Below are 15,787 nucleotides of genomic sequence, written 5' to 3' on the forward strand. Positions count from 1 at the left end.
TGAAGTGAGTCTGTTGTAGGCAACATATATAGGAGTATTTTTTTTTAAATCTATTCAGCCACCCTATGTCTTTTGATTGAAGTATTTCATTCATTTTCATTTTAAGTAATTATTGATAGGTAGGTACTTATTGCCATTTAAAATTTTTTTTTTTATAATTTTTTTTAGTTCCTTTCTTCTTGTGATTTAACTACTGTATTTAGTGTTATGTTGGATTACTTTCTCTTTTTTGTGTGTCTCTATTATGGGTATTTGGTTTGTGGTTACCATGAGGTTCATATATTATATAACAATATTTTATATACCTGAGCTTCCCTCGTGGCTCAGTGATAAAGAATTTGTCCGCCAATGCAGGAGATGTGGGTTCAATCCCTGGATTGGGAAGATCCCCTGGGAAAGGACATGACAACCCCTTAAGAGTTCTTACCTGAGGAAATTCCATGGACAGAGAAAACTGGTGGGATTGCAGAAGAGTCCATGGGATTGCAGAAGAGTTGGACATAACTTAGTGACTAAACAATAACAACGACATCATTAAGTTGATGACCTTTTAAATGAAAACATATTCTATCACAACCCTATACTTTTACTACCACATTTAATTTTTTTTATCATGTTTTACATCTTTTTTTAAAATTATCTTTTAACTACTTATTGTGGATATAGGTGATCTTACTCGTTGTTCTTTCAAGCTTCCAATTATCTTTGTGGGTAATTGACCCTTATGTTTGCCTTAACCATGTATTCTTCTGTTCTTCATTTTGCCCAGTTCTCTGTGTTTATGTCTATGTAATGGTCTGGTTATGTCTCCCAATCTTGGGGAAGTGGCATTATGCAGGATGTTCTATGGGGGTCAGAAGCATGCTTCTTTCTGGTCACCAGAGCTACATGCTCTTGGGGTGCCTCTTATGTGGGCTCTGTGCACTCTTCTGTTTTTCGGGAGGCAACTACTGTTGGTTGCCCTGATAGTCAGTCTTGCCCTCAACCCTGTGACTCTGCTGCCCTGTTGGAGGGCAGAGTAAACTTTCCATATGGTTAGCTGTGCTGTGCTGCATAGTAGTGTGTGACTGCTTCAGGCTTGTTAGTAATTGGGGCAGTCTCCCTACATGAGTTCCTGCACTGCTGACTGAGTAGCTAATCAGTTTGCAGCTGCTGTGGGTTCACTGATGGAAGGACTCCAAAATGGTGATTTCTTGCCCTGGTGTCATTGAGGAAGATTCAGTTCAGTTCAGTTCAGTCGCTCAGTCGTGTCCGACTCTCTGCAACCCCATGAATCACAGCACGCCAGGCCTCCCTGTCCATCACCAACTCCCGGAGTTCACTCAAACTCATGTCCATAGAGTCGGTGATGCTATCCAGCCATCTCATTCTCGGTCGTCCCCTTCTCCTCCCGCCCCCAACCTTTCCCAGCATCAGAGTCTTTTCCAGTGAGTCAACTCGTCACATGAGGTGGCCAAAGTATTGGAGTTCTCTATCAAATGGCTGCTGCCAGTATGTCTGTCTGAAGCGCAAGTCCCAGTTGCCTCCTGTCTCTCTGGGAGAATCTCCAAGATTAGCAAGTGAATTTGACCTAGGCTAATTTCAAAGTACTTCCTCTGCTCTGGGACTCAGAGCCCTGAGATTTTGCATGTGCCCTATAAAAGTCTCTACTGTTTGACCACTTCCAATTTGCCTTGATTCATGGACCTAACATTCCAGGTTCCTAAGCAATATTGCTCTTTACAGCATCGAACCTTGTTTCTATCACTAGACCACCTGACATGCCTCTTAAGAAACCTGTATGCAGGTCAGGAAGCAAGAGTTAGAACAGGATATGGAACAACAGACTGGTTCCAAATGAGAAAAGGAGTATGCCAAGGCTGTATATTGTCATCCTGCTTATTTAACTTATATGCAGAGTACATCATGAGAAACGCTGGGCTGGAAGAAGCACAAGCTGGAATCAAGATTGCCGGGAGAAATGTCAATAACCTCAGATATGCAGATGACACCACCATTATGGCAGAAAGTGAAGAAGAACTAAAGAGCCTCTTGATGAAAGTGAATGAGGAGAGTGAAAAAGTTGGCTTAAAGCTCAACATTCAGAAAACTAAGATCATGGCATCCGGTCCCATCACTTCATGGGAAATAGATGGGGAAACAGTGGAAACAGTGGCTGACTTTATTTTTCTGGGCTCCAAAATCACTGAAGATGGTGACTGCGGCCGTGAAATTAAAAGATGCTTACTCCTTGGAAGGAAAGTAATGACCAACCTAGACAGCATATTAAAAAGCAGAGACATTACTTTGACAACAAAGGTCTGTCTAGTCAAGGCTATGGTTTTTCCAGTGGTCATGTATGGATGTGAGAGTTGGACTATAAAGAAAGCTGAGCGCTGAAGAATGGATGCTTTTGAACTGTGGTGTTGGAAAAGACTCTTGAGTCCCTTGGACTGCAAGGAGATCCAACCAGTCCATCCTAAAGGAGATGAGTCCTGCGTGTTCATTGGAAGGACTGATGTTGAAGCTGAAACTCCAATACTTTGGCCAGCTGACTCATTTGAAAAGACCCGGATGCTGGGAAAGATAGAGGGCAGGAGGAGAAGGGGATGACAGAGGATGAGATGGTTCGATGGTGTCACTGACTCGATGGACATGGGTTTGCCTGGACTCTGGGAGTTGGTGATGGACAGGGAGTCCTGGCATGCTGTGGTTCACGGGGTCGCAAGAGTCAGACATGACTGAGAGACTGAACTGAACTATAAAAGTCTCTGTTGTCTGTAGCCCTTCAGCTCTCTTGAATATAAAAGCTCCACCAGTTTTCAAAGTCAGACTTTTTGGTGTAAGACCTCCAGGCTGAAGAACCCAATATGGGGCTTGGACCCCCAACTGCTTGGGGGAAGGCCCCCATAATAATATTATTCCTGTTTGTAGGTCATCAACTTGATTACACCATGTCTCTACCACTCTTAATCTGTCTTATTGTGACTCCATTTTTATATCTTTAGTTGAAGAAAGAGGTGTCAGCAAGTGTGTTCATGTCCTTCTACTCTGTCATCTTAACCACTTACAATTCTTTTGTGGCTCCTGGAGCTCAGTCTGTTTTGGTGCCCCTTGAAGTATGGACAGCTATCCTGGAATTGGAAGAATTTTTTTTTAAAAGGTATATATTTAAAGCTATAAGTTTCCATCTGAATATTGCCTGCATTGCATTTCATGTTTTGGTATGTTGTAATTTTGTTTTCAGTTAGCTTGAAGTGTTTTTGAACTTTCCTTTTGTTTTTTGATCTGTTGGTTGTTTAACCATTTGCAAACTTTACACATTTGCAAATTTTCCGATTTTCCTTCATTATTGGTTCCTAGTTTCTTAGTGAAGATACCATATTACTTATTTCAGTATTTTAAAATTGAAATGTATTCTACATGTTAATAATTGACCCTAGAGAATATTCTATGTGCACTTGAGAAGAATGTATATTTTGCTCTTTTAGGTCAAGTCTTCCGTATATTGCAGAAGGAAATGGCAATCCACTCCAGTGCTATTGCCTGGAAAATCCCATGGACAGAGGAGCCTGGTAGGCTACAGTCCATGGGGTCACAAAGAGTCGGACATGACTGAGCGACTTCACTTCACTTCACTTCTGTCAGGCCAGTTGGTTTGGAGTGATTTTCATATTCTTTGTTTCATTATTGGTCTTCTGCCTAGTTGTTCCATTAATAATATATGTATATGGCTTTCTCCAGTCTACCTATATAGAACTGAGAAAGAAAGAAATTTCTAATTTTAGTGTTTTACATATATACATTTTCTTAGCGGTTAGCATGGGGATTACAATTGATATCATAAATTTAAAAGAAATTGGCTTTACCTACCTAAGGAGACAAAAGACCTGTACTCCAAAAACAATAAGTTGTTGATGAAAGAAATCAAAGAAGACATAAACAGATGGAAAGATATACCATGTTTGTGGACTGGAAGAATCAATATTGTCAAAATGACTCTACTACCCAAGGAAATCTACATATTCAATGCAATCCCTATCAAATTACCAATGGCATTTTTCATAGAACTAGAACACACAAAAAAAATCTCAAAATTTGTATGGAGACACAAAAGACAACAAATAACCCAAAGCCATTTTGAAAAAGAAAAATGCAGCTGGAGGAATCAGGCTCCTTTACTTCTGACTATACTACAAAGCGTCTGTCTGCAGTGCAGGAGACCTGGGTTCGATCCCTGGGTCGGGAAGATCCCCTGGAGAAGGAAATGGCAACCCACTCCAGTACTCTGGCCTGGAAAATCCCATGGACGGAGGAGCCTGGTAGGCTGCAGTCCATGGGGTCACTACGAGTTGGACATGACTGAGTGACTTCACTTCTTCCCTTCATAGTCATAAAAACAGTATGGTACTGACATAGATAGATAAATGGAATAGGATAGAAAACCCAGAAATAAACCCATGCACCTATGATCAATTAATCTATGATTAAGGAGGCAAGACCACACAATGTTGGAAAGACAGTCTCTTCAACAAATGGTGCTAGGAAAACTGGATGGCCACATATAAAACAAAAATATTAGATCATTCCTTAACTTCATACAAAAAATAAACTAAAAATGAATTAAAGACCTAAATGTGAGACTGGAAACTATAAAACACCTAGAGGAAAACATAGGCAGAACCCTCTCTAACATAAATCACAGAAGCATCTTTTTCAATCCGTTTCCCAGGATAATGGAAATTAAAAAAAAAAAAAATCAAATGGGACCCACTTAAACTCAAAAGCTTTTGCACAGCCAAGGGAAGCAATAAACAAATGAAAAGACAATCCACAGATTGGGAGAAAATATTTGCAAATGATGTGACTGACAAAGGATTAATTTCCAAAATTTGCAAACAGCTTATGATGCTTAATATTATCAAAACAAACAATCCATTGAAAAAAATGGGCAGAAGACCTAAATAGACATTTCTCTAAAAAGGACATACAAATGGCCAATAGGCACATGAAAAGATGTTCAACATCACTAGTTATTAGAGAAATGCAATTAAAACTACAATGAGATATCACTTCACACTGGTCAGAATGGCTATCATCAAAAAATCCACAAGCAAATGCTGGAAAGGGTGTGGAGAGAAGGAAACCCTCCTGTACTATTGGTAGGGATGTAAATTGGCAAAGGCACTATGGAGAACAGTATGGAGATTCCTTATTAAAACTAAAAATAGAGCTACCACATGACCCTGCAATCCCACTCCTGGGCATATATCCATAGAATAACATGATCTGAAAAGATACATGCACCCCAATGTTCACTGCAGCATTGTTTACAATAGCCAAGACATGGAAGCAAACAAAATGTCCATCGACAGAGGAAAGGATAAAGAAGATGTGGTACATTTATACAATGGTATATTTGCTGTTGTTGTTCAGTTACTAAGTTGTGTCCAACTCTTTGCAACTCCATGGACTGCAGCACACTGGACTCCCCTGTCTCTCACCACCTCCCAGAGTTTGCCCACATTCATGGAATGGAATATTATTCAGCCATTAAAAAGAATGCAATGATTCCATTTGCAGCAACATGGATGGACCAAGAGAGTGTCATACTGAGTGAAGTAAGTCAGACAGAGAATGAGAAATATCATATGACTTCCCTTATATGTGGAATCCAAAAAAGAAATGAAACAAATGAACTCACAAAACAGAAAGAGACTCACAGACTTAGAAAATGAACTTATGGTTGCTCGGGGGGAAAGGACAGTAAGGGACTTTGGGAAGGTCATGTACACACTGCTATATTTAAAATGGATAAGGAACAAAGACCATGTGAATAGCACATGGAACTCTGCTAAATGTTATGTGCCAGCCTGGATGGTTGAGAGGCTTGTGGAGAATGGATTCATGTATATGTATGGCCGAGTCCCTTGGCTGTTCACCTGAAACTACTACAACATTGTTAATCAGCTGTATCCGAATATAAAATGTATTTGTTGTTAATATTTTTTAAAAAGTAGAAAAAGCAAAACAAAAAGAAATTGGTTTTAATTTATACCAATTTACCTTCAATAGTATTCAAAATCTCTGCTCCTATACATCTTTAAAACTCCTTTACCATATTGTTTACACAAATTACAACTTTAAACACTGTATGCCCATTAACATACATTTACTACTGTTACATGTATTTACCTCTTAAAGTATATTAAAAATGAGCTTTAGATGAAAATTCAATAATAGTGGTTTTTAATATTTTCTTATGTAGCTACCTTTAAAAGTGTTTATTTTTCCACAAAGTTTCACACTACCATCTAATGTCATTTCATTTCAGCCAAAGAATTTCCTTTTAGCTTTTTGTAAGAGCGGGTCTACTAGCATAAAACTATATCGATATCAGCAAGATAGGGATAGGGGATTAAAAGGCACAAACTACCATGTATAAAATAAATAAGCTACAGAGATACATTGTATAACACAGAGAATATAGCCAATATTTTATAATAAATAGAAATGGAATATAACCTTTAAAAATTGTGGTTCACTATTTTGCACACTTCAAACTTATATTTTACATCAACTATACCATGATAATAAAAACCAAGCTTTTGTTTATCTAGGAATGTTTTTTCCCTTACATTATTTAAAGGAGAGATTAGCTGGAAATGGAATTCTTGACAGTTTTGTTTTTCTTTTGTCCACTGTCTTCTGGCTTCCATGCTTCTGATCAGAAATTGGATGCTAATGTTAATGGGGATCCATTGTTCGTGACAAGTTGCTTCTCTTTTGCTCTTTTCAAGGTTCTTAATATGTCTTTGCCTTTCAACAGTTTGATTATGTTATGTCTCAGTGTGGAATTCTCAGTTTATCCTGTTTTGAGTTAATTAACTTTTCAGATGTGCTGATTTAAAACCGTATGGTTCTATTCATTATTTCTTCCACTATTCTTCTCTCATTATGGGACTCCAATAATGCATTGCTGGTTCACTTAATGGAGTCCCACCAATTGCTGAGGATGTTTATTTTTCTTCATTCTATTTTATTTATGCTTATCAGTTATCATGCTTTGAAGTTCAGTGATATTTCTACCTGCTGTTGAACAACTCTAATAAACTTTTTATTTTAGTTATTATACTTTTTAACTCCAGGATTTCTATTTGTTTCCTTTTTATAATTTATATCATTTTATTGATATTCTTTTTTTGGTAAGACATTATTATCCTGATTTCCTTTAGCTCTTTACCCATGATTTCATATAACTGAAGATATTTAAGACTGTTGATTCACAGTCTGTCAGTAAATCTAATGCTTGAACTTCCTTTGGGACATTTTCTGTTATCTTCTTTCTCTTTTTCTGTTAGGGTCTTACTTTTCTTGTTCATGTTTCTCAAAAGTTTTGTCAAAAACTGGATATCTTGAGTTATGATATGGTAATTCTGGGGGCTTCCCAGGTCGTGCTAGTGGTAAAGAACCCTCCTGCCAATGCAGGAGACACAAGAAATGCTGGTTCCATTCCTGGGCCAAAAAGATCCCCTGGAGGAGGGCCTGTCAAACCATTCCAGATTCTTGCCTGGAGAATCCCATAGACAGAGGAGCCTGGCAGGCTATAGTCCATAGGGTCGCAAAGAGCTGGACACAATTGAAGTGACTTAGCGCTCATGCATGCATATAATTCTGAAAATTAGATTCTCCCCTCTCCTAGGTTTATTGTTTTTGATTTTTGTGGGTTGTACTTATTTGTTTAGTAACTTTTGTAAGTTACTTGTGATTATACAGTGGAAGTGAGAAATAGATTTAAGGGACTAGATCTGATATATAGAGTGCCTGATGAACTATGGACGGACGTTCGTGACATTGTACAGGAGACAGGGACCAAGACCATCCCCATGGAAAAGAAATGCAAAAAAGCAAATGGCTGTCTGAGGAGGCCTTACAAATAGCTGTGAAAAGAAGAGAAGTGATCCAGCAATTGCACTCCTGGGCATACACACCAAGGAAACCAGAATTGAAAAAGACACATGTACTCCAATGTTCATTGCAGCACTGTTTATAATAGCGAGGACATGGAAGCAACCTAGATGTCCATCTGCAGATGAATGGATAAGAAAGCTTTGGTACATATACACAATGGAGTATTACTCAGCCATTAAAAAGAATACATTTGAATCAGTTCTAATGAGGTGGATGAAACTGGAGCCTGTTATACAGAGTGAAGTAAGCCAGAAAGAAAAACATCAATACAATATATTAACTGTATTGGAATTTAGAAAGATGGTAATGATAACCCTGTATACGAGACAGCAAAAGAGGCACAGGTGTACAGAACAGTCTTTGGGACTATGTGGGAAAGGATGAGGGTGGGATGATTTGGGAGAATGGCATTGAAACATGTATATTATCATATGTGAAATGAATCACCAGTCCAGGTTCGAAGCATGATACAGGATGCTTGGTGCTGGTACACAGGGATGACCCAGAGGGAGGATAAGGAGAGGAGGGAGGTGGGAGGGGGCTTCAAGAAGGGGAACACATGTATACCCAGGGCGGATTCATGTCAATGTATGGCAAAACCAACCAATATAATATTGTAAAGTAATTAGCCTCCAATAAAAAATAAAAAGAAAGAAAAGCGAAGGAGAAAAGGAAAGATATAAGCATCTGAATGCAGAGTTCCAAAGAATAACAAGGAGAGATAAGAAAGCCTTCCTCTGAGGAAGAAATAGAGGAAAACAACATAATAGGAAAGACAAGAGATCTCTTCAAGAAAATTAGATATACCAAGGGAATATTTCATGCAAAGATGGGCTCGATAAAGGACAGAAATGGTATGGACCTAACAGAAGCAGAAGATATTAAGAAGAGGTGGCAAGAATACACAGAAGAACTGTACAAAAAAAGATCTTCATGACCCAGATGATCACGATGGTGTGATCATTCACCTAGAGCCAAACACCTTGGAATGTGAAGTCAAGTGGCCCTTAGAAAGCATCACTACGAACAAAGCTAGTAGAGGTGATGGAATTGCAGTGGAATTATTTCAAGTCTTGAAAGATGATGCTGTGAAAGGGCTGCACTCAACATGCCAGCAAATTTGGAAAACTCAGCAGTGGCCACAGGACTGGAAAATGTCAGTCTTCATTCCAATCCCAAAGAAAGGCAATGCCAAGGAATGCTCAAACTACCACACAATTGCACTCATCTCACACGCTAGTAAAGTCATGCTCAAAATTCTCCAAGCCAGGCTTCAGCAATATGTGAACCGTGAACTTCCAGATGTTCAAGCAGGTTTTAGAAAAGGCAGAGGCACCAGAGATCAAATTGCCAACATCCGCTGGATCATGGAGAAAGCAAGAGAGTTCCAGAAAAACATCTATTTCTGCTTCATTGACTATGCCAAAGCCTTTGACTGTGTGGATCACAATAAACTGTGGAACATTCTGAAAGAGATGGGAATACCAGACCACCTGACCTGCCTCTTGAGAAACCTGTATGCAGGTCAGGAAGCAACAGTCAGAACTGGACATGAAACAACAGACTGGTTCCAAATAGGAAAAGGAGCCCGTCAAGGTTGTATATTGTCACCCTGCTTATTTAACTTCTATGCAGAGTACATCATGAGGACGCTGGGCTGGAAGAAGCACAAGCTGGAATCAAGATTGCCAGGAGAAATATCAATAACCTCAGATATGCAGATGACACCACCCTTATGGCAGAAATCGATGAGGAACTAAAGAGCCTCTTGATGAAAGTGAAAGAGGAGAGTGAAAGGGTTGGCTTTCTCAACATTCAGAAAACAAAGATCATGGCATCTGGTCCCATCACTTCATGGGAAATAGATGGGGAAACAGTGGAAACAGTGTCAGACTTTATTTTTTGGGGCTCCAAAATCACTGCGGATGCTGATTGCAGCCATGAAATTAAAAGACACTTACTCCTTGGAAGGAAAGTTATGCCCAACCTAGATAGTATATTACAAAGCAGAGACATTCCTTTGCCAACAAAGGTTCGTCTAGTCAAGGCTATGGTTTTTCCAGTGGTCATGTATGGATGTGAGAGTTGGACTGTGAAGAAAGCTGATCGCCAAAGAATTGATGCTTTTGAACTGTGGTGCTGGAGAAGACTCTTGAGAGTCCCTTGTACTGCAAGGAGACCCAACCAGTCCATTCAAGAGGAGATCAATCCTGGGTGTTCATTGGAAGGACTGATGATAAAGCTGAAACTCCAATACTTTGGCCCCCTCATGCGACGGGTTGACTCACTGGAAAAGACTCTGATGCTGGGAGGGATTGGGGGCAGGAGGAGACGGGGACGACAGAGAATGAGATGGCTGGATGGCATCACCGACTCGATGGAGGTGTGTTTGAGTGAACTCCGGAGTTGGTGATAGACAGGGAGGCCTGGTGTGCTGTGATTGATGGGGTCGCAAAGAGTCGGACACGACTGAGCGACTGAACTGAACCCATATATATGGAATTTAGAGAGATGGCAATGATAACCCTGTATACCAGACAACAAAAGAGACACAGATGTATAGAACAGTCTTTGGGACTCTGTGGTAGAGGGCGAGGGTGGGATGATTTGGGAGAACGGCACTGAAACATGTATATTATCATATGTGGAATGAATCGCCAGTCCAGGTTCGAGGCATGATACAGGATGCTTGGGGCTGGTGCACTGGGATGACCCAGAGGGATGGGATTGGGAGGGAAGTGGGAGGGGGGTTTAAGATGGGGAACACATGTACACCCGGAGCTGAATCATGTCCTTGTATGGCAAAACCAATACAATATTGTAAAGTCTAAATAAATAAATAAATACCATCAAAAACTAAAAAAAAAAAAAAAACTTACTAAAATGCAAAAGTAACCAGAATAGTGTGGTATTGGTATAGGATAGATAACCAATCAAGGGAACAGAATTTATACTCCAGAAATAAACTCAGGTGAATTCATTTTTAATAAAAGTGTTAATTTGATGGGGAAATGATATCCTTTTTGACAAACTGTCCTGGGACAAATCACATTGCAACCAGAATATAGACCTAGTCATGTAGAAGGCATGGAGAAAATCTTCTTCACCCTGGTTTAGGCAGACTTTTAAAATATGATACAAAAAAACACCACTGATAGAAGAAAATGTTGATAAACTGGATTCCATCAACATTTAAAACTTTCAAGCTTCAAAAGACACCGTTAACAACTTGTGTCCAAACAAATGTCCATCAGCTAATGAACAAATAAATAAATGTGGTATATCAATACAATGGGATACTATTCATCAACAACAAAGAATACTGAGATATGCTATAATGCAGATAAACCTCAAAAACAGTATCATAAATGAAAGAACAAAGATACAAAATAATCCTAATGATATAAATTTATGAAATATTCAGAAATAACAAATATTTTGAGGCAGTAGGTTTATTAGTGGATGTTGGACTGAACAAGGAAATGAGACTTGACTGTAAACGGGCATGAGGGATCTTTTTCAGATGATGGAAATAGTCTACTATTAGACTGTGGTAATCATTGCACAACTTTATAAACTTTTTAAAAGCAATGAATATGAAATTAATTAATGAATTAAATCTGATGACTGGTAAGTAAATAATAGCTCAATAGAGCTCTTTTTAAAAAGCAGAGAGAGGAATTTATAGTGCAAATATGATACAAACTAAAATGTGACATAATTTTTGTTATTCGGAAATTGTAAGAAAATATAATCAATTTGTCTTTGTTGTTGTTGTTCAGTAGCTAAGTCAAGTCCGACTCTTTGTGACTCCCTGGACTGGAGCATGCCAGACTTCCATCTTTCACTGTCTCCTGGAGTTTGCTCAAACTCATGTTCATTGAGTCAGTGATGCCATCCAACCATCTTATCCTCTATTCTCCCTTTCTCCTCCTGCCCTCAATCTTTCCCAGCATCAGGGTCTTTTCCAATGAGTTGGCTCCTCGCATTAGATGACACAGCGTTGGAGCTTGAGCTTCAGCATCAGTCCTTCTGATGAATATTCAGGATTGATTTCCTTTAGGAGTGAATGGTTTGATCTCCTTGCAGTCCAAGAGACTCTCAAGAGTATTCTCTAGCACCACAATTCGAAAACATCAGTTCTTTGGCCCTCAGCCTTCTTTATGGTCCAACTCTCACATCCATATATGATTACTGGAGAAACCATAGTTTTGACCCTACAGACCTTTGTTGGCAAAGTGATGTCTCTACTTTTTAATACACTGTCTAGGTTTGCCATAGCTTTCCTTCCAAGGAGCAAGCATCTTTTAATTTCACGACTGCAGTCACTATCCACAGTGATTTTAATAATTATACTTAATCTTGCACTGATTTAATCAAATACCATACATTTCCCTTTTTGTGGCTGCATATAAGTTATCTGGTTCCAGAACAAACTGCACACACACACAGTAAACAAACTTACAGACAGGAAATATGCTAATTACTTCTCAATTTTTAGAGTAAATAGTAAATGTACTCATTATTTGTCAGTTCTTAGAATCAATCTGAAATATGAAATCAGCCTAAAATATGGAAAATTTAATATAATGCTTTTATTTTTTCCTGATTTTGATCTGGCTGTGCATTTACCTTTATCTGGATACTTATAACCTAGAGTCCCAAGGAACTATTTAATTTTCAGTTTAAGTAAAGCATTCAGTTTCCTCATTATAAAATTGGGATAACAGTAGCTAACTTATAGGGCACTGTGAAGATTCAAGATAATGTATGTAAAGCTACTTTCACATCATAGGTGAGTAGTAACTCATTCTAAGTTACATCTGGTGATGGCTTCATGAAATTTATTGTGGATTTGATTTTGAGGCTTCATTTTTCCCCCCTCTAGACAGTGAAAATAACTTTGGTATAGAAAAGCACTCAAATCAGCAAGTCTTACTGTCTCTGTTGAAAGAAGGACAGATTTCTCTTTATCTTCCACAACCCAGGCTTGAATGTGGAAATCTAGAAAGATTTTTAAGGACTTGGGGGAAATGCATATACTCACATGAATCACTGCAGTCCACAAAGATGTTTTGAAATTGCTTGGCACACAGTTTTTTCACCTCATAGTCATCAAAGAATTTGCTGATACTCATTGCAAAGTTGTAACTAGGAAGCACCATTAATACATTATTCATTAAGGTTCTTGTGAAATCAGAAATGCCACCATCTATGATTAAAAAGATGATAGAAAAAAAAAAATGATAGATTAGCTTTCAGTTAGAAGGCAGTGAGTGACCCTCCCATAACAACAAACTTTCCTAAGATGATCAGAGGATTACTAGTCTAGCAGATCATCTTTGAGAAAACACTAGTTACTAAGTCATGAAGCTTCTTCATCTTCACAGTTTGTAGTGTGAATTTGTCAGTTACAGATTTTAAAAGAAGACTTTTGCTAATAGTATTTCCCTAGGGTCTGTCTTCCATCATCTTTATGGGTGGGTCTGCTATTAAAATCCCTACCTTGGCTTGGCCTTAGACTTTCCCTTTGTTCCCTGTGCAGCCTGAAAAATGGAAAATCATGGGATTGTGAATATTACTTTGTCATTGGCCTCTGTATCCTGCAATTTCTTGAGAGATCAATGATGCATTTAAAAAGTTTGAATAATTTTTTGTCCAACATACATTGTTATTTCAAGTAGGAGGGCAATTTGCCTTCCAGAATCCTCGATCCTTCTGGACATGGCAGTCTCCACTGAATTTCTCATTGCCGAGTTCAGTAGCTTCTTTGTCACATTTCTTTTATTTTTCACTTTGAACCAATACTCTACCCTTCTCCACTGTACTTTCTGCCCTGGGAGGATTATCTGTGTAGAATAAATCAAAGGACTTCTTTGCTCTCTGGTTTAGTTGGCCCAAGCAAGGCCCATAGCAAGGCATGACTGAACAGTGGAAGGTTTCACTAGTATGTTCACTTTGTGAAAATTTATCAAGCTATACATTTATGGTATCTGCACTTTTATAAATGCAAGTTATATTTCAATAAAAAGTAAATATGAGAAATACATTCTTGAAGAGCTCTGTGCTTACAGTCCTCTGTAGGGTAAATATTACAATAGAGTATGTTGCGATAGAATGTGGTTCCCTGACCCCTTTGGGAATAATGGAATTTTACAAAGTAGAAGACAGGTGGCAGAACTATTAGAAGCAAGGTAGGAACCATTACCACAGTAAGCAACAGGGACAGTCCATAAAATCATACTCCAGGAGAAGAGTCTTCATTATTAGAAACTGGAATTCATAAAACCCATATTAGCAGGGAGGGCTGAGTTGATTAATATAGTTCAAAATTCATGTTTATAGAGAAATTCAACAAAGGGATATTCTAGAAACAAACAAAACAAACCTTATTGGTGATAGTCACCACCAGCAAAGCATAAGTTTAAATTTCATAACCAGAAAAGGGAGAACCTACTCTTGATACTCTTTTGAAATCAGAGAAACTGGTTTAATGATGACTACATTTGTTGCCTATTTATTTGTTTCCTTCTGAAAAACACTCATTAGGAGGTTCAAGATTATGTGCTTCATTAAATTAGGAGGAGTTATACCATAGCACCTTCCACTCTCCAGTCTCACCACCTTGCTCCAAAAGTGCTCTTAAGATGTTAAAACTGAAGGATCAAGTCTCAAGAGCATGGTGTGTAGGGGTGATCTTTCAAAGGACATAAAATTTGGCACAGGTGCGCTGTAATCTTTTAATCTTCTTTTTTTTTTGTCATGAGGCTAGAATGACACTGAATCCATCGCCTTCAGAGGGCTTAGTGTCTCTCTCATCCTCTTGCCCAATTTCTCTTTCCCTTCCCCTCTCTCTCAACCTCTGTTTCTCATATGTATGTTCAATAAGTATTTGCTGACTCCAAAGAGCACACATTTTCAGATTCCTGGAAAGTAAGTGTTTAGCAATTAATATTTTTATCCTCCAGCTCTTTCATCATCATTTATTTAATGCATTTCCTGGAGAAAGGAAAAACTGTCTGAAGTCCTTACCATAGAATTTCATTACGATGTGAATGACGATACTGAAAACAGTTGAAAAGTAGTTAAAGAGGGTGAGCTTGATGTAGGCAGCAGTACTGCTAGAAAACAGGAGGCTTCCAAGATACATGAGAGGAACAACAGACCAACCGTACAGCATAAAGATCATCATTGTGTCCAGAAAATGGAAATTTGCAAAAAATGCATCCATTCCGCAGTATATGAACACTCCCTGAGACAGAATGCAAAGGTAAAGAGCAAGGTGAAGGACACTGTATAACAAGCTGTCAAGCCAGAAAACTTAGAAAACAGCCAGCACTGCCCTCATTAGTGCGTAGATTCATTACTTAAATAATTTTACCCATTAAAAATAAGCCTGAAGTGAGCAATCTCTTTCTCAATAGAGGGCTTTCATGAACAGAACGACTATATTTCCTTTTTCTTTTTTTCCTTTTGGAAGAGCATCACTTTGTAGCACTCTCATGATTAAAATTAAATTAACTATGTCTCCCGTAAGCCCAACTCTGAATTTTCCCAGAAAAAAGTGATCTAGTGCATAGACGATTTCTCTAAAGATTTTCTCCGGATGAAAACATGTACATGTACCACATCACTGCTTGACGCGCCCCCCCCCCCAAATTATATGTAACTATTTTATATTGTTAAGTTAATCATGTTCCCATTATGGCTTGCAACTGTAATTATCTTTTATTTTTTGTCTGGCTATTGATTGTGGAGACTGATAAACCTCTTTCACTACTGTGATTATGTAACTGCTGCTGCTGCTGCTGCTAAGTCGCATCAGTCGTGTCCAACT

At 38.6% G+C, this 15,787-nt stretch overlaps 1 protein-coding gene across 1 annotated transcript in view; it reads right to left on the reverse strand.

Moving 5' to 3' along the window:
• The window catches only part of LOC129545010 (phospholipid-transporting ATPase ABCA3-like), a 241,795-nt gene that overhangs the window by 61,096 nt on the left and 164,912 nt on the right, over positions 1–15,787 (reverse strand). Inside the window, exons 21-22 of the mRNA XM_088833045.1 lie at positions 14,983–15,202; positions 12,998–13,162 (exon numbers count right to left, since the gene is read on the reverse strand). Of these exons, the coding sequence (XP_088689171.1) occupies positions 12,998–13,162; positions 14,983–15,202 (385 nt within the window). The remainder of the gene's footprint in view (positions 1–12,997; positions 13,163–14,982; positions 15,203–15,787) is intronic.

This window comes from Moschus berezovskii, chromosome 27 (genome assembly GCF_049115385.1).
Source record: "Moschus berezovskii isolate FMDL1 chromosome 27, NW_MosBer_1.0, whole genome shotgun sequence".
NCBI classification, from domain to species: Eukaryota; Metazoa; Chordata; class Mammalia; order Artiodactyla; family Moschidae; genus Moschus; species Moschus berezovskii.